This window comes from Trichogramma pretiosum, unplaced genomic scaffold (assembly GCF_000599845.2).
Source record: "Trichogramma pretiosum strain Unisexual culture from Peru unplaced genomic scaffold, Tpre_2.0 scaffold21, whole genome shotgun sequence".
In the NCBI taxonomy this organism is placed as follows: domain Eukaryota; kingdom Metazoa; phylum Arthropoda; class Insecta; order Hymenoptera; family Trichogrammatidae; genus Trichogramma; species Trichogramma pretiosum.
Genome location: NW_019640940.1, coordinates 372,947 through 398,568, shown reverse-complemented (window position 1 = coordinate 398,568; position 25,622 = coordinate 372,947). Strand labels below are relative to the sequence as shown.

At 35.7% G+C, this 25,622-nt stretch overlaps 4 protein-coding genes across 7 annotated transcripts in view; 2 read left to right on the top strand and 2 right to left on the bottom strand.

Moving 5' to 3' along the window:
* Window positions 1–4,804, top strand: part of LOC106653735 (insulin-like receptor) — a 128,184-nt gene extending 123,380 nt beyond the window's left edge. For all 4 annotated transcript variants that reach the window (XM_023457866.1, XM_014373274.2, XM_014373272.2 and 1 more), the window contains one exon: window positions 107–4,804. In XM_023457866.1, the coding sequence (XP_023313634.1) occupies window positions 107–459 (353 nt within the window). In that variant the 3' untranslated portion in view covers window positions 460–4,804. The remainder of the gene's footprint in view (window positions 1–106) is intronic.
* A 3,772-nt stretch (window positions 4,805–8,576) lies between these two features.
* LOC111693377 lies at window positions 8,577–9,514 on the bottom strand. The gene is made up of 3 exons (XM_023457906.1): window positions 9,123–9,514; window positions 8,931–9,021; window positions 8,577–8,866 (listed from the first exon to the last, which is right to left on the bottom strand). Exons 1-3 carry the CDS (start codon window positions 9,287–9,289, stop codon window positions 8,717–8,719), a joined length of 408 nt encoding a protein of 135 aa, XP_023313674.1. The 5' UTR covers window positions 9,290–9,514; the 3' UTR covers window positions 8,577–8,716.
* A 2,643-nt stretch (window positions 9,515–12,157) lies between these two features.
* Window positions 12,158–20,114, bottom strand: LOC111693360 (zinc finger protein 271-like). Its single transcript, XM_023457841.1, has 3 exons — window positions 20,045–20,114; window positions 19,448–19,972; window positions 12,158–12,222 (listed from the first exon to the last, which is right to left on the bottom strand). Exons 1-3 carry the CDS (start codon window positions 20,112–20,114, stop codon window positions 12,158–12,160), a joined length of 660 nt encoding a protein of 219 aa, XP_023313609.1.
* Window positions 20,115–21,246: 1,132 nt separating this feature from the next.
* LOC106653690 (zinc finger protein OZF-like) lies at window positions 21,247–22,969 on the top strand. Its single transcript, XM_023457840.1, has 5 exons — window positions 21,247–21,381; window positions 21,453–21,570; window positions 21,640–22,057; window positions 22,151–22,822; window positions 22,962–22,969. The coding sequence occupies exons 1-5, from the start codon at window positions 21,356–21,358 to the stop codon at window positions 22,967–22,969; spliced, it is 1,242 nt and encodes a 413-aa protein (XP_023313608.1). The 5' UTR covers window positions 21,247–21,355.
* Window positions 22,970–25,622: the final 2,653 nt, after the last annotated feature.

Genomic DNA, 25,622 nt, shown 5'->3' with positions numbered 1-25,622 from the left:
ACGTGATTTTTTTTCTCATCGTTTCGTTGATATTCATAATTTCTTTTGAATAAAATACTTTAATTATTTTACTCGGTTTCTTAATAAGTCTTTAATTATCTCGCAGGTAATCGTCCAAGTCCATCTCTGGCCAGTAGCGGACGTTCGGATGCGGACTATGTCAATCACAGTCCTGAAGTACACGACGGCCTGCACCCCAACACGATACAAATGAACAACCTTCGCGTTTCGTTTGCTTCCCTGAGTGCAGCCGACGCTGTGGAACCTCCACCGTCGCCACCACCAACGGCGCGTCAGCAGCAGCAACAATCACCGGTACTAACGCAGGAGGTAAACGCAAACGCGGAAGAAACGGCAAAGCCCCTGAACAGCAGTAATTCGACGAAGACCAATGAATTATCGGAACAGCAGCAACAGGCGTCGCTTAACGGCTACGCCGGTGGTCCGACGACCACGTAGCCTTGTGAAGCGGCCGCCGAACTTGGTCTCGGTGGCATACGCAGGGCAGTCAGCGCTTAAGCGAACGATTGCCGCGATATACTTACGAGTATCCCATGAGAACGTGTCTGTGTCCTAATACAATCGTGTTCCTGGAATACCCAAGGAGTATTGGTAAATTTTATACTGTGTATACCTGAAAGAGAGCGCGCTGGATATTTTTTGAGCTTTTGGTCGAATAATTGCGCCTTGATTTTCTTCATATGAGATACAATCCGGGGCAGCCTCAAGCAGATCTATTAAGATATTGCTCCAAAAATTTATGCTAAAATGACTGGCGTAGCAATAAGATATAAGTAAGCATAAATATGTTCGAGAACAAGAGTATTGCTCGACGAGGCGTCATCCAAGTTTTCTATTCCTTTTTTGTTGAAAAATCGAATAAGACCATCTTCCGACAGTAATTTATAAATACATAAGACTTAGAGGTAGATATAAATCGTAGAATTTTTAAAACTAGTAGACTTGAAAACAATTAGCAACTATAAGACTATTTATACGTAGATAAAAGTATATATATAAATTATGCTGATTGATCGTGATCTATATATATACTTATTGAATTAAATATACATTTATAAATAGAATGAGGTATGAGTGGAAAGAATTTAAAAAGAAAACGAGCAAAATAAGTTACAAAATTGCACATAAAATACGATGCTCTTTATTTCCTTTTATTTTTTTATCTTTAAGTTAAAGATATAAATGAATTGACAATGATTTTCTGTTAAAAACAGGAAAAATGAACCTAAACCGCGGTATAATGATACTATTACTTTTTAAGGTTTTTCTTAATAATGAAATTTTATGAATTACCTTATTATCACTGAAGTTTCCAAAATAGAAAATAAATAGACGTATGGGGGTGTAACTCGCGAGTTTCTCGTCTCAAAGGCTTGTACATAAAATTTTTCATACTTTCTGTAATAATAATTAAAATCGACTCTATCATACAGGGGTAAAACTTTTTATAGTAATATCTCATAGCTTGCAAATCATAGTAAAAATTGTGTAAATAATTCCACCAAGTGTTCACGTGAAATCCTTTTAAATATACTGTAACATATTGTTAAAGAAAATTTAATGAATGCTTAAAATTGAAAATAGTGTGATCTCGCGAGATAGTGTGTGCGCGTGTTTAGTAGACAACATTTAAATATCTTATACGAATCAATTCGCTACGGTATCAATGAATTTTAACTAAACGTAATGAATTTAAGACTTCGATCGAGTAATTGACAGTTAAGAAGTAAAGATAGATAGAGAAGTAAGATAAACTCTTGTTTTGTCCGTTTTAATGAACGTTTTGCGCTTGAACAAATTGACAAATAATATAAGTTACGATATAATTCGGGTTGAAAACGTTTATGATTGCTTTATTTTTTGGAAAATAGTCCAAATATTTTATGTAGCTACGTTAAAATAATCAACTTATAGTATTTTAGGTAAATTACTTGAAAGCCTTTTTTATCTATAACAAAAAATTGGGCAGTTTCGTATGTTAGTTTTAGATTCGATAAATTTTAGAAACTTTTGGTATCAATGACGGAATATCACTCAAAATTTTATTGATACACAGATTCATTTGTATTTATTTTTAAATAATCAATAAACGAACTTTTTTCGGCCGTTTTATCAACAATTTACTTCGGATTTTAAATGTGCAAATCAATTTTTTTTCTACATTTTATTGTGCATAAAGTTACACAGAATTTTTTATATGTGCAGTAACTTTTTCTTTCGTGCTACGAAAAGTTTTTTGCAGTTTAAACTTGAAATATCAGTATTTTTTTTATTAGATGTGTGGCTATAATGTGAATGAAATGGGATCAACGGTTTTCAGCGTTTTTGGGTTTTTAAGTAAGCTGAAATATATTTGCAAGTACCTGCTCTTAAGATGCACTCATCATTAGAAAAAAGACTCGTATTAAAAAGGTATATTAAGGTACAACACGTATTCGAAATTGAATAGAAAAATTCACTAACTCTGCAATATGAAAATATGGTTTTGTCAACTTGCCCGCTGTGTTCTTTACTTAGTCAGTTTAGTTCAGCTATCTTTTCGTTGTAAAGTTAATATTTTGGTAGGCTTTATATCGTAGGATATAATTGTGCATGCAAATAATGTTGAACTCTATCGAATGTTTTATTGTAATTGTTATACGCAGATACTGCATTCCTTTACGTTGCGATGTGAACCGAACGTTTACGATAAATTTGAACTGATCGGTTAACAATGATAACTTAGATACATTCTCATTTTTGGTAACATTTTTACTATAAAATTTTCAGATAACGTATGTACATATTTGCTTAGTTTTCGTTTGTCAACAATCGATCAAATTTGAAGCCAACCTTTGATTATGGCTAAGATTTAAAATTACTGATGAATTGTGCGAGAATGGTATAATTTTGTTAGTCTGATATTAGTCTCATAACGAGTTAGCTCAAATGATTTCTATTGTCAAACTATCTCAAATGTATCGTATAAAAATCTTTTCGAACGAATTAATTTTAAGACTGTTTTTTAAAGGCTTCTTGGTGCTAAAACTGTCATGTGCATAAAAAACGACTAAAAAACCTAAAAACTATGTATGTATCCGTTACACTCGGTTAATGCAGTAAAATTGTTTCTGTACGAGGATAGAATGAATTTTTATGTGAATGAATCTATTTTAGCCCAGTGAGTTGACAAAATAGGCATAAAATTATGCAGTACTCAACGCGCGTCGTCTTCTAGAGATCGGTATAACGAATCTTTTTTCCAATGAAAGATCGAAAAAAATAGTATATCGCACTTTCGCGCAGTTGATAAAACCATTATGCATAAAAAAAGTATTACTTAATGTTCATGAGAACTTAATGTTGTGTGTGAGTTATGAAAGAATCGTTACAGAATGGAAGAACAGAAATACAAAGCATTAGAAAAACTAAACAGTTACGCTGCGCAAGCAATGCAATATAGAGTATAGAGAGAAAATAAATACTAGACACATTGAGCCTCAAATACAAGACTGATTAGCTAAACTCCTTGTATAAACGTGTAATCTCCAAACTATAAGTTTTAAGCTTACTATAGTCCGAAGTTAAAGTTTAAAAGGATGAAAGATAATTTTTAATTTAAAAAAAATAGAGAATACACACTTTTTGCGGACAGAGGCGATATCTGCATCTGCGCGCAAAAAACCAGAACTGATACAAAGCAAAAAAGTTCCAAGTCGTTTTACTCATCCGAAGATAAAGGGAAATAACGTAGATTCCTTTTTTACATTCACTTCGCTCATACTCGCTTGTAAATGTAAATATAAAAAATGAATACGACTGTAGTATGTAATATATAAAATGTAAGCGATATTGTAGCAAATACGATTAATTTGAATAGTTGTATAACATTAATCGAAGTACCAGTGACCTAATAGAAATATTTTAATTGTACGTATGTAAACTTTACATTAGTGGAAAAAAATAATGGGTATACATAGATTTTTCGTATTACATGTCACTTACATTGCTATATATACACAAATGTACGTTTTTAAATTAGCTAAGATTACAAAGAGGTGTGCGAATAAATGTGATTCTGAATGAGCGTTGAATGAATAATGATAACGAATGATTGCTAATATTTATCAAATATGAATAAATTATTAAAACTATCATGTCATTATCATTATGAATTTGATTATATATATAATGTATCAGATTTTTGATAGAGTTTCTCGAAAAAAGAAATGACCAATTCTCAGCTACAGTTTCATAGAAAAAATGCGGTATAACAGACAGGGTTTCCATGAAAAGACAACTAAAAACTGACAATGAATTTTAATGATTGTTTATTGTTTTTATAAATGGAATAGTGTTATTCAATGATTTTTTGCATCTCAAATCAGTATTTATTAATATTTGTCTGATTGATATTTTAATCTGAATTTTGAAGATGCAAAATAATCGTGAAATCGAAAAAACACACAGGGTATTTGATAAGCAAATCGAAAATTATAGAACTTTGAAGAAATGTAATTTCAACCTAGAAGTTGAAATTGCATTGCTTAAATGTACTCTCTATGTCTGATTTTTAGTTGTCTATTCTTAAAAGAAAAAATATTAACAATTTTTGTGTGAGAATTAGTCAATCTTTTTCATGTATTGTTCGTGTTGTTACCAAATGATTACATATTTATTGAAATGCCTGAATACACAAACTTTAGATATTAAGCTTTCAAAGATTATTTTTTTGTACTATGCTTCTATTACCTAATTGTCTATAGAAATATATGACACTTTATAAATACACCTAATACGTAAATATTGTTTTTTACTATCCTTATGAGTTGTTGTCACTTATTTTTCACTCTAAAGAAAGTCATTGCGATGAAAACTGAATTTGGGCACAAATTCTATTTTTTATATATGGTATAATATTCAGAATCAAAAATAAATTTGATGAAGAACAGATTTTTTATTAAAACAAGCTATGGTACTTACAATTTTTTCAAACAGTTTGTTTCTTCGCCGTAATTTTTCTAAAAATAGCCAGAATTTGGAATTATGTTTCCATTAAATTATCTCAACACAAGATGTACTTATTGTGAACGACATTTTTGATTGTATTTCAACTATAGTAGCACAAATACTGACAGAAAATACATAAATGTGTGTCTAAAACACATGAGCAACATAAGCTGATCCGAAAATTATTGTTTTGTTAACTATAATAGGTTGGTATTTTTTTTTAATCGTTGCACATCTATTTCCAAAAACACGTGATTAAACCTGATGTATAATTTTGGAAAAATGTTTGTTTGTAAAAAAAAGTACGTGAGATGATAGTAGAGAATGCTTCACGAGCATTTCCGTTTCAGCGAATTTATATATGCATGAAAAAGACACGTATACATATGAAAGAAGAGTATAAATTAAATGAACTATAATACAAAAATTATCGACCTTAGATTGTAATATTGTAGATTTTTAGCTGTTAACAAAATAATAAGCAAACAAAGCGTATACCCAATGTATTATAAACAAATAAACAAGTGCGTTTTCATGAATTTAGACGCATACTATACACATAAAATAAAATAGTGTCAAGCCTCGCTCGTATTCTCAAGTATCGATAAGGACTTATCATACGTTGTAAGTGCATGTAGCTGGTAAGAATATGAATGTGGAGTTAAAGAATAAGACAAAAAAAATTACAACTACATATACGTAAAAGTACACTGACGAAAGAGCTCTTGTGTCGGTGTCAGCGTGAGTCGAGCTTTAAAAACTATATCAGTGTTAATATATAACTTAGATTAAAGTATGTACATAGGACGACCTACACGGACATTTATAAATACACACGTCATTTTAGCTATACATATGATATATATATTTACTCTCTATGGTTTACAACAAAAAAATATCTTCAATATTCTTGTATGATAATTATAATTATAATACGTACGATTAAGTCACAAAAAATCATTAACAATATCTAACGTAAAGATTAAGGCCATGTTGATGTAAATTTTAAGCCGTATTTATTTATTTATACAATATGATTTGAAAGAATCGATCTAACGTTTACGTGTATTTGATAGCACTTTTTTTATACATAAAATAAACACACGTGAGAAACCGCGAGCTGTGTTCGTAATAAAGCTGACAAAGAATGAAAAACCCGAGTTAAGCAATAAAACTGAACAAGATTGTAAAAAAATCGTTTAATTAACTAAGTCACAGTGGTTCGAGAAAAGGCCTAATTCCTATAATCGTATAATTTTCTTCTCGCTTCTTTTGGTGCAAATAAGACGACATAAAAGAAAGTTAGTTCCTTTTTTTGTTCCTTCCCCCATTTCGGGTTTAAATAAAACTCTTTTTGCGAAACCAAGCGATTTTTGAGACAAGTCGACGAGCGTGTTCGATGGACAATATAATACAATATACTAGCAGCTCCATGATTCGTGTTATTTTTTTGTTACTTTTTGAATGAAAAAAAAATTGTATTTCGATCGAAAAAAACTCTTCGATTATAAACTACGAATAGATGGTTTTCTACAAATGTGTTCGATTTACGTTTAAAAATCCTAATCTATAAGTTCCTTGACATATGACATAATAAAAAAAAAGGATAAGGTAATTGTTTTAAGAGAGCATGCAGCTGTAATGTATCGAAGTGTTGAAAACAAAAAAAAAGTGAAAAAACGAAGAAAATTCTAAAATATCGACGTACTTCGACTGTACTGGAAATAAATATTTCCTCTGTTCATAGCACAATGTATGAGAATTTTTTAACTTGAAACGATGAAATGAAATTCCTGAATTGATGAGAGAAAAAAAAGAATAAATCAACGAAGTAACGTTTGATAATAACAGACCCGTTCGATTCCAAATATATTTCCATAAACACATTTTCGAGCGTACGCAAGCGATGTATTTTACTAAAAACATTTTTTACTTACCGATTAAAAAGAGTTAGCGTGGTAAACACTTGTAAATTTCATGGAGAGAAATTGCAGAAACAGTTCCTTCGATTTCGTTGAAAATCATTCTATTTTCTAAAGTAAATGCATTTGAATCTTGCATTTTTTTTTAAAGAATCGTTCGACTGCAAATCATTAATCTTATTTGCAATAAATCATAAAAAATAAATAAAAAGTTTGTACTAAACGCATATATTTACAGTGGAATTTGTCCGTTAATTGTACATAATATACTGTATAACATGGAAATCTTAATTTACAAAATAAGATACCATTGTATAGAATGATCAAGCAATACAGCTTGGTAAAATGCATATTACACATCGTTGATTTCCGCGAGATTGAGAGAGAAAAAGAGAGAAAGAAAGAATTGTAAAAAATGTTTGGCAGCATGATTATATGAAGAATAAATGAACACGAGGATCCAAGTGTGAGCTCCAAATTTTTTATTTTATTATTTTTCTCGTATTTTGTACATGAAACTTTAAATAATGTAATAGACAGATAAAACAATGGCAAATATGATCACTCGAACGAATTGCTTCACCCGACGATGTATGTACTGATGAAACTGATGCGCGCTTCCTGCGTCTCGCTTTGGTGTGCTTATTTATCATACATTTTGTAAATAATGTATATGATTATGATCGAATACACAAAAGGAACATTTCATATAATATTATTAAAATACAATCGATTATTCTTTCTGACTACCTAATCACATTTTCCCAATTTCTAAGTCCTATAACATTGGAAAATTTGATAGTTCACAGATTCAAATAGATATTTTTGAATTTGATTTGATGAAAAATCACCCACTTAGAGTAAAAAAACTTCTTGTATTTGCAATATGTGTACATTTCGTTAAAAGATGATAAATCGTCGAAACACTCTTTAATTTTCAAAAATGAAAGTGACTGCAATTGATGTAGTATCCAAAAAAATAATCAAACAAGCAAATATTAATATCATTATCTATAAAAAAAAATGTTAATAAAACTCTCGGACCTTTTTATTAAAAATTAAACTGCAGTAAAATACTCATGATCACCATAATTTATTAATTAACTAAATAGTCTCTAAACTAATTTTTCTATTTAATTTTTTCATTTTATCGTTTAAAATTACTTAACAAATACAAGTAGAGCTAAAAATAGTTTTTCAACACTCACGGTGTTATGTATCACGTTGTTGCCTGGACAACAGCATTGTAATTGCAAAATAAGCATAATAAAAAAAAGCATGTTAATTTCATGTGCATTCGTGTTTATAAACAACTATTTCTCTTATTTATAAGAGACTAAAGAAGAATTATCACATAACAGTTTGGGTGCAAACGACTCCAGGGTTTTTTCATCTGCTTAGTGCACTTGTTGCATAATATACTATTGCCATGCAAAAGTATAGATCATAGAGAAAAAAGTTATAGAGAAGTATAAATCGATCTGAATGTTGCTACATACGATACTGAAGTTTTTATTATCTGAAAGCAAAAGTTTAAATTAAAATAGTTACATCATTTAAGACGATTTCATAGTGTACAGAAAAAAAGTCTTACAGTGCTACAAGTTTCCAAATTTAATTCTATGAGTGATCCAGCAGTCAATGCAAAAGGCTGTATTGATTTCATCAATATAAATAATAGCATTTTCTGTATTTTTGGTGAATAAATTTCACCATTCATTCCGCAACTTGAATAAAATAGAATATACCATAAAATGTGTTTTAAAAAATTAATTGACTTACGTTTAAAAGTACCATGTAATGTAAAAATCTTCACTAGCTATTTTTAAACATTGACTAGGAATGCAAATAAAAATAATACCACTCAAAGTTGTACAAAATCCAAACAACATTTTTGCCGCTCCTGTGAAATCTGTTTCACTTAGTATTACCATCTATATAAAGAAAAATATTCGTATGGTTAAGCAATTTTAACTAATTAAATGATTCAGAACATACCGAAGTACCGGTCAAGACTACCACACAACTACAACCAGTTAATAAACCGAACATCAGTGGGTCACTATTTTCTTGTAAAAGATTATAGTAACTAAAATTTATAAAGTCTTTAAACATCGAACAAATCATAATTTTATAATTTACATATTATTAGTATTACTAATACATTTATATATTTTTAGTATCACTTACTCGATATACATTTGATGCCAACGAACTAAATCTTTTAGTTGTTCGCACAACCACGTGTTGGCATTTTTTTCGTTAATCGCCATTTTTCGGTTGTATGCTTCTTTCATTCTTTTAAAATTGTATCTGAAATTTAAATGTTCAATATTTATTAAATGTGTTTCGTACATGAAACTGTTTTTCCGTATAATATTGCATACTGAAAACACCTAATTTCACCCATAATAAATATTACAGCCGAGCATTGGCAATAATTCAGAGAAACTATCAATAAACCATAAACAAATAGAATAACAAGTTGTGTTGCAAATATCTGATAAAAGTATTCATCTTCATCGATGAAAAATTCTGTGTGCAAAGGAAGGGTCTTCTCGAAAGTCCGATTGCCTGGAAGTGCCCAAGTTAAGAAGGACGGAATAGCAACTGAAGCTGTTCCAAAACTAATAAGTAATAGAACTAAAGATCCTAAAAAAATGTTTTAATAAATAAATTTAATTCAACTTATTGGTAAACTTTAATTGCTGACCTGCTTGCAAATTAGATAAAAAACATCCTTTTTTACAATATGCTACCTTCATTTTTTGAACATCATCCGCGCACGCTGAATACATTCGAGCCATCAATACTGTCGCCAAGTAGAACTTATTTTTATGAGTAAATAAAAATATGCATTATTACTCGGATTAAAAAATATATATTGAAAAAAAGACTTACATTTTTTTTAATTCCTATCATGAACATATAAGAGAAGATCATCATTGTGGAAGTTACTAGCTGAAATATTATTTCGACCAAAGTGCTTAATTTAATTTCCTTTTCTATTTCTTTGATCAGTTTCAGTATCTAAATAAATAGTCATTATAACTGATAATTACAGATTATGTAGTTTATTAAGTCTCAAAAATAGGTACCGTGGTGATTAGTGAAAGAAGCAAACATGAAAACAGCGTTATGTTACCAAGTATTTGCACGATCTTGTTTTGGAAAGGGTATAGAAAAGTCATCTTCATAAATCTCAGACTCCAAGGATAATTCTGTTCCCATACCTTTATGGCCGTTTGAAATTTTTCTTCATAATCAGGATCTGTTCTAGTATCCATTTTAGTTTGAAACGATGTGGTAACGCAATGACATTAAAATAACGAATAAAACCTTCCTTACCTAATTTAGGCTTACGTAAAAGTTCTTTAATCGATATAAAGCATTAACAATGGCTTTGCAAGCTTTGTTTACCGCGGTAGACATTTGTATGGGCACTTTTTTGCCAGTGTATATTTAATATTTTTCAACACTCACGGTGTTATGTATCACGTTGTTGCCTGGACAACAGCATTGTAATTGCAAAATAAGCATAATAAAAAAAAGCATGTTAATTTCATGTGCATTCGTGTTTATAAACAACTATTTCTCTTATTTATAAGAGACTAAAGAAGAATTATCACATAACAGTTTGGGTGCAAACGACTCCTGGGTTTTTTCATCTGCTTAGTGCACTTGTTGCATAATATACTATTGCCATGCAAAAGTATAGATCATAGAGAAAAAAGTTATAGAGAAGTATAAATCGATCTGAATGTTGCTACATACGATACTGAAGTTTTTATTATCTGAAAGCAAAAGTTTAAATTAAAATAGTTACATCATTTAAGACGATTTCATAGTGTACAGAAAAAAAGTCTTACAGTGCTACAAGTTTCCAAATTTAATTCTATGATTGGTCCAGCAGTAAATGCGAAAGGCTGTATTGATTCCATCATTATAAATAATATTTTCCGTATTTTTGGTGAATAAATTTCACCATTCATTCTGCAACTTGAATGAAATAGAAAATAACATAAAATGTGTTTTACAAATTAATTGACTTACGTTTAAAAGTACCATGTAATGTAAAAATCTTCACTGGCGATTTTTAAACATTGACTAGGAATGCAAATAAAAATAATAGCACTTAAAGTTACACAAAATCCTAACAACATTTTTGCCGCTGCTGCAAAATCTGTTTCACTTAGTATTACCATCTATATAAAGAAAAATATTTGTATGGTTAAGCAATTTTAACCAATCAAATGATTCAGAACATACCGAAGTACCAGTCAAGACTACCACACAACTACAACCAGTTAATAGACAAAACATCAACGGGTCACTCTTTTTTTGTACAAGACTATAGTAACTAAAATTTATAAAGTCTTTAAACATCGAACCAATCATAATTTTATAATTTACATATTATTAGTTAGACATTTTTATATTTGCATTATTTACATATTATTAATTTACATATTATTATTAGTATTACTAATACATTTATATATTTTTAGTATCACTTACTCGATGCACAGTTGATGCCAACGAACTAAATCTTTTAGTTGTTCGCACAACCACGTGTTGGCATTTTCTTCGTTAATCGCCATTTTTCGGTTGTATGCTTCTTTCATTCTTTTAAAATTGTATCTGAAATTTAAATGTTCAATATTTATTAAATGTGTTTCGTACATAAAACTGTTTTTCCGTATAATATTGCATACTGAAAACACCTAATTTCACCCATAATAAATATTACAGCCGAGAATTGGCAATAATTCAGACAAACTATCGATAAACCATAAACAAATAGAAAAACAAGTTGAGCTGCAAATATCTGATAAAAGTATTCATCTTCATCGATGAAAAATTCTGTGTGAAAAGGAAGCGTCTTCTCGAAAGTTCGATTGCCTGGAAGTGCCCAAGTTAAGAAGGACGGAATAGCAACTGAAGCCGTTCTAAAACTAATAAGTAATAGAACTAAAGATCCTAAAAAAATGTTTTAATAAATAAATTTAATTCAACTTATTGGTAAACTTTAATTGCTGACCTGCTTGCAAATTAGATAAAAAACATCCTTTTTTGCTATATGCTACCTTCATTTTTTGAACATCATCCGCGCACGCTGAATACATTCGAGCCATCAATACTGTCGTCAAGTAGAACTTATTTTTATGAGTAAATAAAAATATGCATTATTACTCGGATTAAAAAATATATATTGAAAAAAAGAATTACATTTTTTTGTAGTTCCTATCATGAACATATAAGAGAAGATCATCATTGTGGCAGTTACTAGCTGAAATATTATTTCGACCAAAGTGCTTAATTTAATTTCCTTTTCCATTTCTTTGATCAGTTTCAGTATCTAAATAAATAGTGATTATAACTGATTATTACAGATTATGTAGTTTATTAGGTCTCATAAATACGTACCGTGGAGATTAGTGAAAGAAGCAAACATGAAAACAGCGTTATGTTACCAAGTATTTGCACGATCTTGTTTTGAAAAGGGTATAGAAAAGTCATCTTCATAAATCTCAGACTCCAAGGATAATTCTGTTCCCATACCTTTATGGCCGTTTGGAAGTTTTTTTTATAATCAGGATCTGTTCTAGTATTCATTTTAGTTGGAAACGATGTGATAATCCAATGACTTTAAAATATAAAATAAAACCCGGCTTTGCAAGCTTCGTCAACCGCTGTAGACATTGGTATGGACACTTTTTTTCCAATGTTTATTTAATTTACTACGCCCTCCTATCGTCTCACTTGAGGCGGTGGGGTAAAAAAATGAAATAAACGATTTACTTTTTGTTTTCAAGACTTTTTTAAAACAATCATCACACATTATAATTTTAAAATAGTATTTTCCCTTATCGTCGGTACTATTAAAAAATGTAAAGGTTTTCATTTTAATTATAAACATGTTTCAAGTTCTTGTATTTGTATATGTTGGGGAAGAGGTGCTGTTCACGTTACTATTTTCCAAGATATATTATTATTAATTAGCTTGTTTTTTGCGATTTTTTCGTTACAATTATGTTAAAAATACTTAGTGCATTTTAAATAAACTGGAAATGTCAATTGAGTTGTTTCAAAAAATTACACTCGTCTTTTACTTTGAATACGGTAATACTATTTCAAGCATTCACCGCTAGATGGCGAGCACCTTTATCTGTAAATCCGCAAATCACAAAGTAAAAATAATTGTATAAGTCAACGTAAGTTCATGTGGAATATTAGCTAAAGCGACATTAGTCTATATATCACGATATATTATAATAAACATAACTTTTATTCAATATATTTTTACGCAAAATTTTTGGTCCTCGATGTTAACAGCTCATCCTTTTCATTTCGATGTCTCTTGGCGACACTATGAAAAATATTCTCGGCGTTAAATATTGAGGGGTTAAAAAAATAATTTACAAGTCATTATTTTCTCGTACTTGTTTACTCGAGCATAAAAAGTTTTCTCGCCCGTCCCTTACACAAGACTTTGACACCAGCTCGAGAAAAACGATGTAGCTCCCCGAAGAAAAACCGTTGGACTTGCAGCTCCTGAAAAATAGGTTACAGCCCCTTTGACGCCATCGCTTTTTATGCACACTACAATGGTCAATTCAAAGACCATATCTTACCAATGATACATAAGAAGCCTGTAGAACAAAGTAACAACAAAGGAATATTGCACAAAAAATTTGACTCAACGAGGATTAAAAAAAATTGTTTTTCTTCGTAACCGTACGATAGAAATAAAAAAAAAAAAGAAAAAGAAAAGGATTCAACGTCAAAAGCTGAAAATAAATCGATGAAATATCGTCTTAATCCAAGCAAAAGTCCACGTTCAGGCGCGCGCGCTCACAAAGTGGAAAAGCTGATGACGGTGGTTTGCTTGCCGCCGCGTTGCTTCGCGCGCGCAGAGGTGAACGAGTTCGAGTGCCGCCGCTGTGTCGTTGGCGCTCTGCGCGCGCGACGTGACGCTGAACCTATTGATTTTTGGAAAGGGGAGAATACACTGCTGCTGCTGCTGCTGCTGCTGCACACAGAGATGAGGGGATGAGCCACCGACGAACACGTCCACAACCACCTATACGAGCGCAAACGGGATAATACTTTCCAGCGGATAACCGGATCGCCGCTGTGTGTATAATATAGTCGAGTCTCGAATCCTGATCGTACAGAGGATAACGAAGTAAAAAATTCGTAGATCTGTTCTCTCGTACTTAATGGTCACACACACACACACACATTTACGTTTGCGAAGATCATTGGCTATTCGTTTGGAAAAAAATGCGTTACGAACCCGTCCCTCTCGATGACGTAAAAAAATGTCAGCTCGTAAAAAAGCACTCCCCGCAGTTGTTTTTTTCTTCATTCCTTTATCACGCAACAAGGAAAAATAGGGAGGGAAACTACGCGCACGTAACTCTATTCTGCTCTTTTAAAATCAAATCAAGGTAAAAGCCCGAAATGCCGAAAACGTATCTCTCTATTCTCTCCTCTCTCTTCTCTCTCTCTCTTGGGAGTCAGGCGGATAAAAAGATACGTTACGGGCGAAAAAGGCAAAACGAGAAAGCAAGAGAGCAGTGGTAGCATCAGCGGCAGCGACGCAAAAAAACGCACGTTGAAAGAGTGCGAGAGAGAGAGAGAGAGACTAATGTAAAAAAGTAGCGTCCATAAATCTCTGGACTTACTTAGCATTTATCGAGTTAGGCATATACATACATAAACATACTTATACACAGACACGTAGAGCAAGAGGAATTGCGAGGACTGTTGTCCACTTGAGCCTTTGCGTGCGCGCCACACGTACGGGGTGAATACCAAAGAAGCTCGGAGCTGCTAAGCTAAGCTAGCTGCTGCTACTGCTGCTGGCACGCGAAAAAACAAAAAGCTCTACGTGGCGCGCGCTAACAGGAATGAAGTGTGCGGCGCGGCAATGGGCGAGCTTGCGGGAGAGAAAATGTATTATTCACCTCGCCGGTCCTACACACACACACACACACATACACAAGGGCTAAATCTCCTTCTGTGCTCGTTGGTTGGTCTGCGTATACGTGAGTCGAGAACGTGATTTCTCAAACGTCAGCGCGCGCGGCACGAGCTTGAAAAATCTCGACTAGCTTGCGCGCGCGCTTCATATTATGTAGTTATATTTTCCGAGCTCTTTATTTTTAATACCGCTACTACTGCTCATCTTGTAATCGCCTGCAAGCCCGCGTAAAATTTTAATTCCCGATAATTATCTATACAATAAAACAGGAGTGTAATTAAAGCAACCAGGCGCATCGATATTCCAACGATCTGGATCCGATGGATTTATACATTCGCATATAGTTTGCGACTTAGTGTCGCCGCACGAGCGTTAATTATCATAAACTCGTTTGACGATGTAACACGCGCTTATCATACACAGAGATTGCCGTAATATTACACGAATCCCAACGTAACGCGTGTGTGCGGCGTATAACGAAGTGTGCTTCGCGTTCGCGACGACGACTGCTGCGCTTGCAACGATATGCGGCATACATAATTCCGCAGCCTATTGGATAATGAAGCAGCGGTACGCAACGACGTGTACGCGCGTACAGTATAGTATATGTGCGTGTACCACGATATCATACCGCGGAATGTTTTGCACTGAATTCGAAATGTATCCCGCAGTTGTAGGATACGTACGCGCGCTTTGCGAGCTCGTATTAACGCCCGGCGCTATGATCAAAGCTGCTGCTGCTGTTGTGGCGGCTTTGATACGGTGCTCGGCGCGGGTGCAAAAGCGAAATGCGTGTGCGTAATATCGAGGCGTACCCCCTTCCCTGTACCAGCTCGTGATATCGTTCGCGAATTGTCACGCGCTGTATACGGAATTTTTGCTTTTTATACATTTATTTTCACGCAGCGTCGATGCTAAAAAGAAAAGACTGTCGCGGTAAGCGCAATTTTTGTTTATGCTTGCGTTCTTTGTCTCATATATACGGCACGGACGATCGACTATAACACATCCGTCGCAATTTAAACTTTAACGCAACGTCGTTTTTCATTTGCGCCGAGAGCGAGCAAAATCGATATTAAATGCGTTAAAAAAAAAAAAATAAAAATAAAAACGAGAACGAGGCAATAAATTTTATGTACGTCGAACGCGATAGATGGAATAAGTATACTCGATTCTCGAGGTGTGACGCGGAAACGATCGCGGCAAGTGCGAGGGAAACGAAGCTGCTTCGTTGTACTATATATATATACCTTATATAGCAAGAAGATCGCTCGCTCTCTTGCCTGGCGCATAAAGCGAGGCAATCTTGAGGCTTTAAATTTTACGAGAGGCGAAGCGAAACAACGAGAATCGGTAATCAAAGGCAAGAACACGTAAAAGATTTCGTATACAGGAGCAGCAGCCGAAGTGCGTCTCGCTTTTGCCGCTCACTCTCCCAAGTCGCTGCCATAGGGCTTTAAAGCCCCACTTATCACGCGACGCGACGCTGCGCGACCGGGGAAAAGCTCCACCGCGTCTTTTCTTCTTCCCTCTCTCGTAGCTGCTGCTTCTTCTCTCTTTGAGTCTCGTCTGTGTACATGTAAATCGCGCGCGCGCACACCCACGCGCACGCAAAGTTCCTCGTTGGTATGATAATGTAATAAAATAAGTGGAGCTTCTCTCTCTCTTTCTCTTGCGCTCCGCGTGCGTCTGGACATGTTTTTTCCTACGCGCTCTGCTCTCCGTCGCGAATGTAACTTGTTTGCCGCGCTCGTGCCCAAAGAGAGTTAGCTCGAGAGAGCTGTACCAGCCACCACCACCCCCTTTAAGCGAGCAGCGTTATTATATACGACTTGGCTCTCCCTCGGCATACATACTTCATTGCTTCGTCTTTTTTCTTACCGTTACGTATACGTACGTTCTTTACCGGGTGCAGAGCTCAAATCGATGGCTTAGGATTTGTCTTTTTCTTCCTTGTTTTTCATTCTCGTTTCGAGAAGAAACTCCGATTGTTCTCTCGCGTTTTTTTCCAATTCTCGTCGCCAACTATTTCGTATAACTTTTACTTTACTCGTGTACTCGTATACTTCTACACACACTCTCATACCTGTACACAAGCAGAAGTAGAGAGAGAGAGAGAGAGAGACGGAGAGCGTCAGAAGCGCTCGCGCGCGCAAGAGGGGAAGTTTTGCCGTATACTCCGTCTCTCGTATTGCGGGCTGCTGCGCACACGGAAAGAGCGAAATACAACAAGTCCCGACGCCATTGCTGGCACGGCCTTCTGCCTCATGCCGGGGCGAGTTTTGTTGCCCCCTTGTCGCTTTTGCGCGCGCTTGCATAAACTCCGCCCCAACTCCGCCGCGCCACTGCCGCTGCTGCTGCTCGCCACTTTCAGCTCGATACTCTGGCTGCTGCTGCCAGGCTAGAGAGAGAGAGAGAGAGAGAGAGAGTTGAGCCCGACTTTGTTCGGCGTTGCGCGAAAGCCGCGTACGTATATACGTACGTACCACACCCCCTCACACCCCCGCCTTTGCGGCTCGTTGCCGCAAGCTCTCTCCGTTATTACCACTCCCTTTGATTTTCTCTGTCTCTCTACTATCGGGAGAGCTCGGATCCCGCTGCCTATATAACCGCCGCCGAGAGGCTAACAAGTTATACCCTCGCAGCGCGGCACAGCACGGAATCGAGCGAAGCTATCGAAATTCGTCGGTTGTGGCGGGGGGAGCGAGCGAGCGACTTTTCCTCGCAAACTCGGAGCCAGCCAGCTGAGCCCCGGCTCGTTGGCTACACACACACACATATAGCTATATAGACTCACGTATTTTGCCTTTGACTCGACGCCGATAGCCTTCATCTTTTGCCATTATACGCGTTCGTGTGCCGCTGCTGGTGCTGCGGTGTACACGTACAGCATCGAAAGATGGAAATGGAAAACTAAATTAAATTTAGTCCTCGGGAAAAGTGGAATCGAGGGCTTCTGAGCCGCAACGTCAAAGGGATTTCGGTCTCGATTCGACTCTGTAATTTTGTATCGTCTATGAACCAATGCTGCGCGTGCTGCATCGTAATAAATATCGAATATACTTTTTCGCAAAATTGCGAGCGCCGGGGTAGCTGTCATTTACCTATCCACAATTATGTACAGGATGTATATAATAGCAACGATCGATATTTAAGCATCGCGCGCGCGCGGTAATGATCGTCGCTCGCTTCGTCGAATTGCGAATAGCTTGAAAACGAAAAGTTGAATGGGATTAATCTCGAAATCAATCCCGTTTACCCTTTAGCTTTAATCCTTCGAGAAATCCGTGAGCGCGCCGGTGCGTTGCTCCCTATCATCCCATCGGATTGGATCGGGGGGAGAGAGAGAGAGAGGCAAATAAATACCTGACAAATTGTGGACTTTTCAAAAGTCAAACGCAGGCTCGAGCGCGTATCCGATATAATACCCGTTCCGCCCTCGAATATCAATTGTTTTTTTTCTATGTAGGTACCTGTCAGTTCGCTGCATATTTTTTAAAATTATCGATGCGACTGCCGTTGTCATTTTACCACCATCAACAGCTCTAAAACACGTCTCTCGTAGCAGAATAATCAATTCGACAGTAATTTAATCAAAATCTTTCACTAACGCATGGTTCATCGATTCAGAGTCGCGATATTATTACGTGAGGTTTATTCAAAATGCAGTAGAGTAGCCAACTCAATGTTTTATTCATTCTCAGCTCCAAACAAGGCGTATAAAAAATTTTCGGCTCGATTCTCGGAGCAAGATCAATATGATTATTTATATTACATTTTTATTTCTATCAGTGCATGTACAGATATCTATGCTTATTTACAATTGTCGATCATTATTTCTTCTCGCAATTCTGGCATACTCAATTTTTGCGACCTTCGTAAACTGTTTTTTGGTGCAAAAGAAAATTATGTTTATGTGCGAATTTCTTCTCGCACTTGTCACATGCATAATCTTTGCGACCTTCATGGACTGTTTTTTGATGCAGTATCAAATTGCCTTGTCCCCCAAATTTCTTCTCACATTTTTCACATGTGTAATCTTTGTGACCTTCATGAACCGTCTTTAAGTGGGTGATCAAACCCGGTTTTCGCGTAAATTTCTTCTCACATTTGTCGCATGCGTAATCTTTGCGACCTTCATGGACTGTTTTTATGTGTCTGTTTAAAGTACTTTGATCCCCAAATTTTTTAGCGCATTTGTCACATGGGTGATCTTTGCAACCTTCATGGACTGTCTTTTGATGCTTCAACAAATCTGATATTTGTCCAAATTTCTTCTCGCACTTATCACATGCGAAATCGTTCCGACCTTTATGGATTGTCTTTTGGTGGCTTAACAAATTTGATTTACTTCCGAATTGTTTCTCGCACTTGTCACATGCGTAATCTTTCCGACCTTCATGGACTATGTTTTGATGTTTGATCAAATTGCTTGATTGCCCAAATTTCTTCTCGCACTTGTCGCATGCGTAATTTTTGCGACATTCATGGACTGTCCTTTGATGCTTCAACAAATCTGATTTTCGTCCAAATTTCTTTTCGCACTTATCACATGCAAAATCTCTCCGACCTTCATGGACTATGTTTTGATGTGTGATCAAATTGCTTGATTGCCCAAATTTCTTCTCGCACTTGTCGCATGCGTAATCTTTGCGACCTTCATGGACTGTCTTTTGATGCTTCAACAAATCTGATTTTTGTCCAAATTTCTTCTCGCACTTATGACATGCAAAATCTTTCCGACCTTTATGGACAGTTCGCTGGTGAAAACGCAAAATGCTCTTGTCTACGAATTTTTCCTCGCACTCGTCGCAAACGTAATCTTTCCTACCTTCGTGAATTGTCTTTTGGTGGCTTAACAAATTTGATTTATTTCCGAATTGTTTCTCGCACTTGTCACATGCGTAATTTTTTCGAATTTTTTGTCTACATTTTTTCTCGCATTTGTCGTGTACAAAATCTTTACAACGTTCATGTATCGTTTTTTGGTGCCTGATCAAAGTACGTCGTTCCCCGAATTTCTTTTCGCAATTGTTGCACGGGTAATCTTTGCGGCCTTCGTGGACTATCTTTTGGTGTAAAAGTAAATGTGATTTTTTTACAAATTTCTTTCCACACTCGCCACATAAGTAATCTTTCAGGACTCTAACTGCAAAATCTTTGTGACTATCGTGAACCGTTTTTATGTGCATGAGCAAACTCCGTTTATTTTTGAATCTCTTGGCGCACTTTTCACACAAGTAGTCTTTGAAAACTTCGTGAAATATTTTTCTGTGCTTGAGTAAAGTTGATTTATTTTCAAATTTTTTCTCGCACTTGTTGCATGTAAAATTTTCGTGATCTTCGTGTTTGTGTACTAATTTTTGATGCGTAAACAAGCTCGAGTTTTTCAAAAATTTTTTCCCACACCTTTCGCATGCAAAATCATTGCGGTTTTTGTGTTCTGATATTTGGTGTCTACTCAAATGACTGCGGAACTCAAATTTCTTTTCGCACTTGTCGCAAGCATAATCTTTCGGATCATTTTGAATTTTATCTCGGTGTGATTCTACCGTAAAGGCCTCCTGATAGATATCACAGACATGTTGTTTTTCGTCCGAAATCACAACGTCATGTTCCCTTGAATTATTTTTCGAAATATCTTCCTCGGGTTTCTTTTCGCTTTCATCCATTTTGGTGCCTAAATTAAACAATAATCTTTCTATTCTATCTAATCTTTCTATTTCTATCAGAAATTGAATAAAATAACGTATCTGTTTGGTGTTATGGCTTATTTCCTCGGCAAAGAGAACATTCAAACTAATTCGTTTTTACTATGAAATACGTTGAGTGCTCTAGGAACAATGTCGAAATCGTTTATAATCATATTGTTTACAATTAAGCTATCGACTGATCTGTTTATACATTTACCAATCCTAACAATATTAATAACAATATTAACAACAATCTAACAATATTTGAAACAATTTAGAATTCTAACGTCGCGACGATTCCTTCGAGGAATTTTTGGATCTTCTAAAACTTAGTTCTTCCAAATCAACTGTCGACAGACACATTATCGAATTCACTTAAAAAACATCGATTAAGGAGATCCTTATACGCATTTATAATGAAACAATTTTGATATTCGTTCCAAAATTTGCCGCCCCGCGACATGGCGTGATGATTAGCGTGCTCCATCATTCGGCACTGCATACGAGTGCCTCTATGTTAACAGTAGAGGGGGAAAGTATCGTCATGGAATCATAACAATCGCGAGGTCAACTCGCTTATTACGAGTAGTGAGTTTGGTCGTTGTCGAGGAATTCCTCAGTATGCAAGTGTTTACAAATTGACGATATCAAGGTACAGTTATGGCCACTCGGGATACATAACCTCGATTATTTTTTGGCACGTTTTATGAAAATTCACAGTGCATACCTTTAAGCGAGTGATGGAAAGCAGAGAAGACACAGTTAGGTATTACTTTTTTTGTTAATTACATAATATTTATTCAAACGATCGCTTCATCAAACTTGGTTATTGTTCAGGGTGAAGCAAGAGTCGTACAATACTTGGCCAGATGCAGGCGACGATTATAATTTCGATGCAGTCGACTCTAGCGAAATCAAAAACTTTGGAATATTCGCGTCTTGTAGTAAATTATCAGTGAGTTGAATGACATAAATCATACTCTATTTATCACGATACAAAACTATTATATGATTTTAATTTCAGGCAAATCGCGCGAATGAGGTTACGACGTTACGAGAAAAGTTGGATGAGAAAATATCCATAGAAGTCGAGTGCAAATATGTTAAACCTGAACCGACGTCTCTATCGACGACCATCTGCAAATCCGAGTATCAAACTTTTCTACCAATTATGAAAATAGAAAATCAAATTCAGACAAATCACTGCAATGAAAAAAGTTTGATAGTTTTGATAAAAAAAGAATTCGATTATGATAATTGTCGCCAATTTCAAGTAAATCCTCGATTTGAATTTAAAGAATACGAGCCAAGCAGAAAGTTGAGTAAAACATCTAACATCGAATTATTGTATCAGTGTAGAATGAGTCGAAAAACGTATAGAGAACAAATGAGTCTAAAAAGACATGTCAATTTAACACATAAGAGCAATAGACCACACGAATGTGAGATTTGTCACAGATCATTTGGATATAAAGGTCACCTCAATAAACACATAAATATTGTACATGATTGTAGTAAACCCTTTGAATGTGAGATTTGCCACAAATCATTTGTAAAGAAAAGTAACCTAACTAAACATATAGAGACAGTACATGATCGTAGCAAACCCTTCGAATGTGAGAATTGTCACAAATCATTTGGAGAAAAAAGTAATTTCAAACGTCACGTCAACGCGGTACATATTCGGAGCAAACCCTTTGAATGTGACAATTGTCAAAAATCATTTGGAAGAAAATGTGATCTCAAAACCCACATAAATGTAGTACATTATCATAGCAAACCCTTCGAGTGCAACTTTTGTCACAGATCATTCGGACAATCAGGGGCCCTTAAACGTCACGTCAATGCAGTACATGATCGTAGTAAACCCTTCGAATGTGTCAGTTGTCAAAAATTATTTGGATTAAAAAATGACCTCATGCGTCACATAAACGCAGTACATAATCGAAGCAAACCTTTTGAGTGTGAGATTTGTAACAAATCATTTGGACAAAAGGGTCATCTTAAAACTCACACAAGTAGAGTACATAATCGGAATAAACCCTTTATGTGTGTTATTTGTCACAAATTATTTGGACTAAAACAGCACCTGAATACTCACATAATTGGAGTACATGATCGATGCAAAATGTTCGAATGTGACAATTGTCAGAAATTATTTGGACAAAAAAGTGACCTCAAGCGTCACATAAGTGCAGTACATAATCGTAGCAAACCCTTCGAATGTGAGATTTGTCACAAATCATTTGGAGAAAAAAGTAATTTCAAACGTCACGTCAACGCAGTACATATTCGGAGCAAACCCTTTGAATGTGACAATTGTCACAAATCATTTGGATATAAAAGTGATCTGAATAAGCACATACGTTTAGTACATTATCGTATCAAACCCTTCGAATGTGAGATTTGTCAAAGATCATTTGGTGAAAAAAGTAACCTCATTAAACACATAAAGATTGTACATGTTTGAAGCAAACCCTTCGTGTGCGAGATTTGTCACAAATCATTTGGATACAAAAGTTCCATTAAACTCAACATAAATACAAACCATAATCGTAGCTAATCATCCTAAGTATCCTTTAATTTATAATAAAAGAAAGATAAATACAAAATAAAAGAAAAAAAATATTTCAAACTTCTACTAATTTGTTTAAATTGTTCTTTCAAGTATTTCTATTGAATCGATCTTTCAGTACTCCATTTATCAGTTTAACCTTTTTCCATGTATCTGCTCGCTATTGTTATATACGAGTAAGAAATCAAAATTTGGAATCAGGATTTTCATCGTCCGGCAATCCCCACATCTGATGATCCTGTACACGTGGAAGATTCAACAGCATTACAGGTCGATATAAAAGCTCTTCAAGTAGGAAAAATTCAGCTCATCCTATCTCCAGTTTATCGCGTATCTTTAATATGGTAGAAAGATATTATTTTGCACAATCAAGAATATCCCTGAGCCATATAAAAAATTCGTGCGTATAAACATCGCCAAGCGTTCATTTCGATGTCGCGATCGGGCCGTCACTTTTTTCAAGAGAGGATCAGCTGCATTACATAAATGCAGGCCTCGCGTTGCAGTTTTGAATTATAAAAACGTAAATCCCAGCGGCGATCGGTCTTACGTAACGCGTCACACCCGTAAACGCGTACAACGCACGAGCTCAAAACGGAAAACTCACCCACCGCTCGACGTAAAAATACATCTCATAAATATGCAGCGGCGTTGCTTATACACGCGTACACGTACATAACATAATCCAAAATAAATCAGCGCGCGCGACGCCTAGCCGTATTATGCACGAAGATGAGTCAAATTCTCGACAAACGATGTCAGAGAGAGAGAGAGGAGCAAGTGAGACGGATGCGGTCTGGCGTGTATATTCAATATAATACGTATATAAAGCAGCAGCGGCAAGTATAGCCAGGGATCGTAATTGAAAAGGCATTAGCCCAGACGCGGCTCCGGTGCACAAGTGTGCGCCTCTCCTGTGTACGTGTGTAGTGTACAGGGTGGAAAGGGCGCGCAGCCGAGCTTCGAGTGTATTTCGGCAACGAAATCCCAAAGTGGCAGATGCCGGGCTCAACGAGCGCGCGGCCTCATGCTCCTTGTATATGTATGTTATACGTATGTGTGCGTGTATCGTTTTGAATGATCGCTTCGACTGGTGCTTTAGAGCGATCCCTTGGCATTATATATACCGAATTATACAGCGAAGCGCGCCTGCGATTATTCGGTCATTGCGGGATTATGCGCCTCCAACGACGACGACGATCTGCCACGGCTCTTCTGTGCCGCGTTCTCGAAATTACAACGTCGAGCTGTGTGATCGTGTGTGTGCGTTGGACGAGATATCGTCTCGATTGTTCTTGACGCACGGATTATATTGTATAAATAGGCGAAGCTCCAGGAAGGGGGATGTATCTCTCTGCGCGAGAGATTGTTTATTCGCTTAATCCACTTGATGATCGTGCACCCGGCCCTTCTGGGCGGAATCAAGCTTTTATTGTTTTTATTTTTAATAGGAGCATATAATATAAAACAATATAAACATTTACACTGGAATGGCAGAGTTGAATGTTTTACCCTCGACTCGGATAAATATTCGATCAAAATCTGTCGTATAATATATCCCTCACTCGCTCGATTCGGTAAATCACAAGCCATTCGATCGTCGGACTTTGGTTAACGCAGTGGTTGGTTGGCGCACCACCAGTCCAGCGGCAAAATGGATATCGCATCGAGATCGTCCGGAGTAATTTACGCTATATAGCATGTAACGCGTATAGCTGCTGCTTCCCTTTTTCGATTCGACGCGGCAGTAAACAGTTTACGAAGATGATGGAAAGAGAGAGAGAGCGAGAGCTACACAGCTAGTATAGAGGAGTGGGCCGGCTTTGACAACTTAAGCAGACCCTTAAATCTCGCTTTTCCATGGAAGGGAGCAGCAGCAGCAGCGAGCAGCATGTGTAATTTATATAAGCAGCCACGCGAGACCGTCAAACTGCCATGTGGCAAGAGAAAAATCCCGCGAGAGTCAGGGATTAAACGGGTGATAAATAAGTGTATACGGTGGCGCGGCGGCGCCTGCATAATACCTATATAGAAAACGTATACGACGACGACTTTTTGCCTTTTACGCCCGCCGCTGTGCTGTATCACTATATAGGTGGTGTGCGCGTATTTAAGCTCTGTTTGTACACGACGTGTATACTAATTGAAATTTGCGCATAATGCTATGCTCGTCGTGCAGGTTTCGGGACACATTAAAATAGAGATTATAAGGCATTTTTCAAAGGACAAAAGACGAGACCATGGTTTAAGTTTAATTGGTTTGGTTTTTTTTTATTTTAATTGTTTTATATTCCATAAATGCATGAGATCGCAAATAGTGTTTGACAATATTTTTTTTTTTTTTTATACATGAATCTTGTTTTTTTCCTTACAACAACACGGAATATACGATCTATTTCATATACTTTATTTCATTATACATAATATAATTT

Excerpts from the sequence above, each read along its gene's own strand:
- LOC111693377 (XM_023457906.1), bottom strand. The coding sequence starts at position 9,289 with ATGTACGAAACACATTTAATAAATATTGAACATTTAAATTTCAGATAC. Across the intron at positions 9,022-9,122 it reads TGGCATCAAATGTATATCGA|TTACTATAATCTTTTACAAG; the intron begins GTAAGTGATACT and ends TATAAATTTTAG. Across the intron at positions 8,867-8,930 it reads TAGTCTTGACCGGTACTTCG|ATGGTAATACTAAGTGAAAC; the intron begins GTATGTTCTGAA and ends TTCTTTATATAG.
- LOC111693360 (XM_023457841.1), bottom strand. The coding sequence starts at position 20,114 with ATGCACATAAAAACGGTTCACGATAGTCACAAAGATTTTGCAGTTAGA. Across the intron at positions 19,973-20,044 it reads CCTGAAAGATTACTTATGTG|AAGATTACCCGTGCAACAAT; the intron begins GCGAGTGTGGAA and ends ACGAAGGCCGCA. Across the intron at positions 12,223-19,447 it reads GTGCGAAAAGAAATTTGGAC|CTAGTAACTGCCACAATGAT; the intron begins GAAAATCAGATT and ends ATAATATTTCAG.
- LOC106653690 (XM_023457840.1), top strand. The coding sequence starts at position 21,356 with ATGGAAAGCAGAGAAGACACAGTTAG. Across the intron at positions 21,571-21,639 it reads CGTCTTGTAGTAAATTATCA|GCAAATCGCGCGAATGAGGT; the intron begins GTGAGTTGAATG and ends TTTTAATTTCAG. Across the intron at positions 22,058-22,150 it reads GAGCAATAGACCACACGAAT|TTTGCCACAAATCATTTGTA; the intron begins GTGAGATTTGTC and ends TTGAATGTGAGA.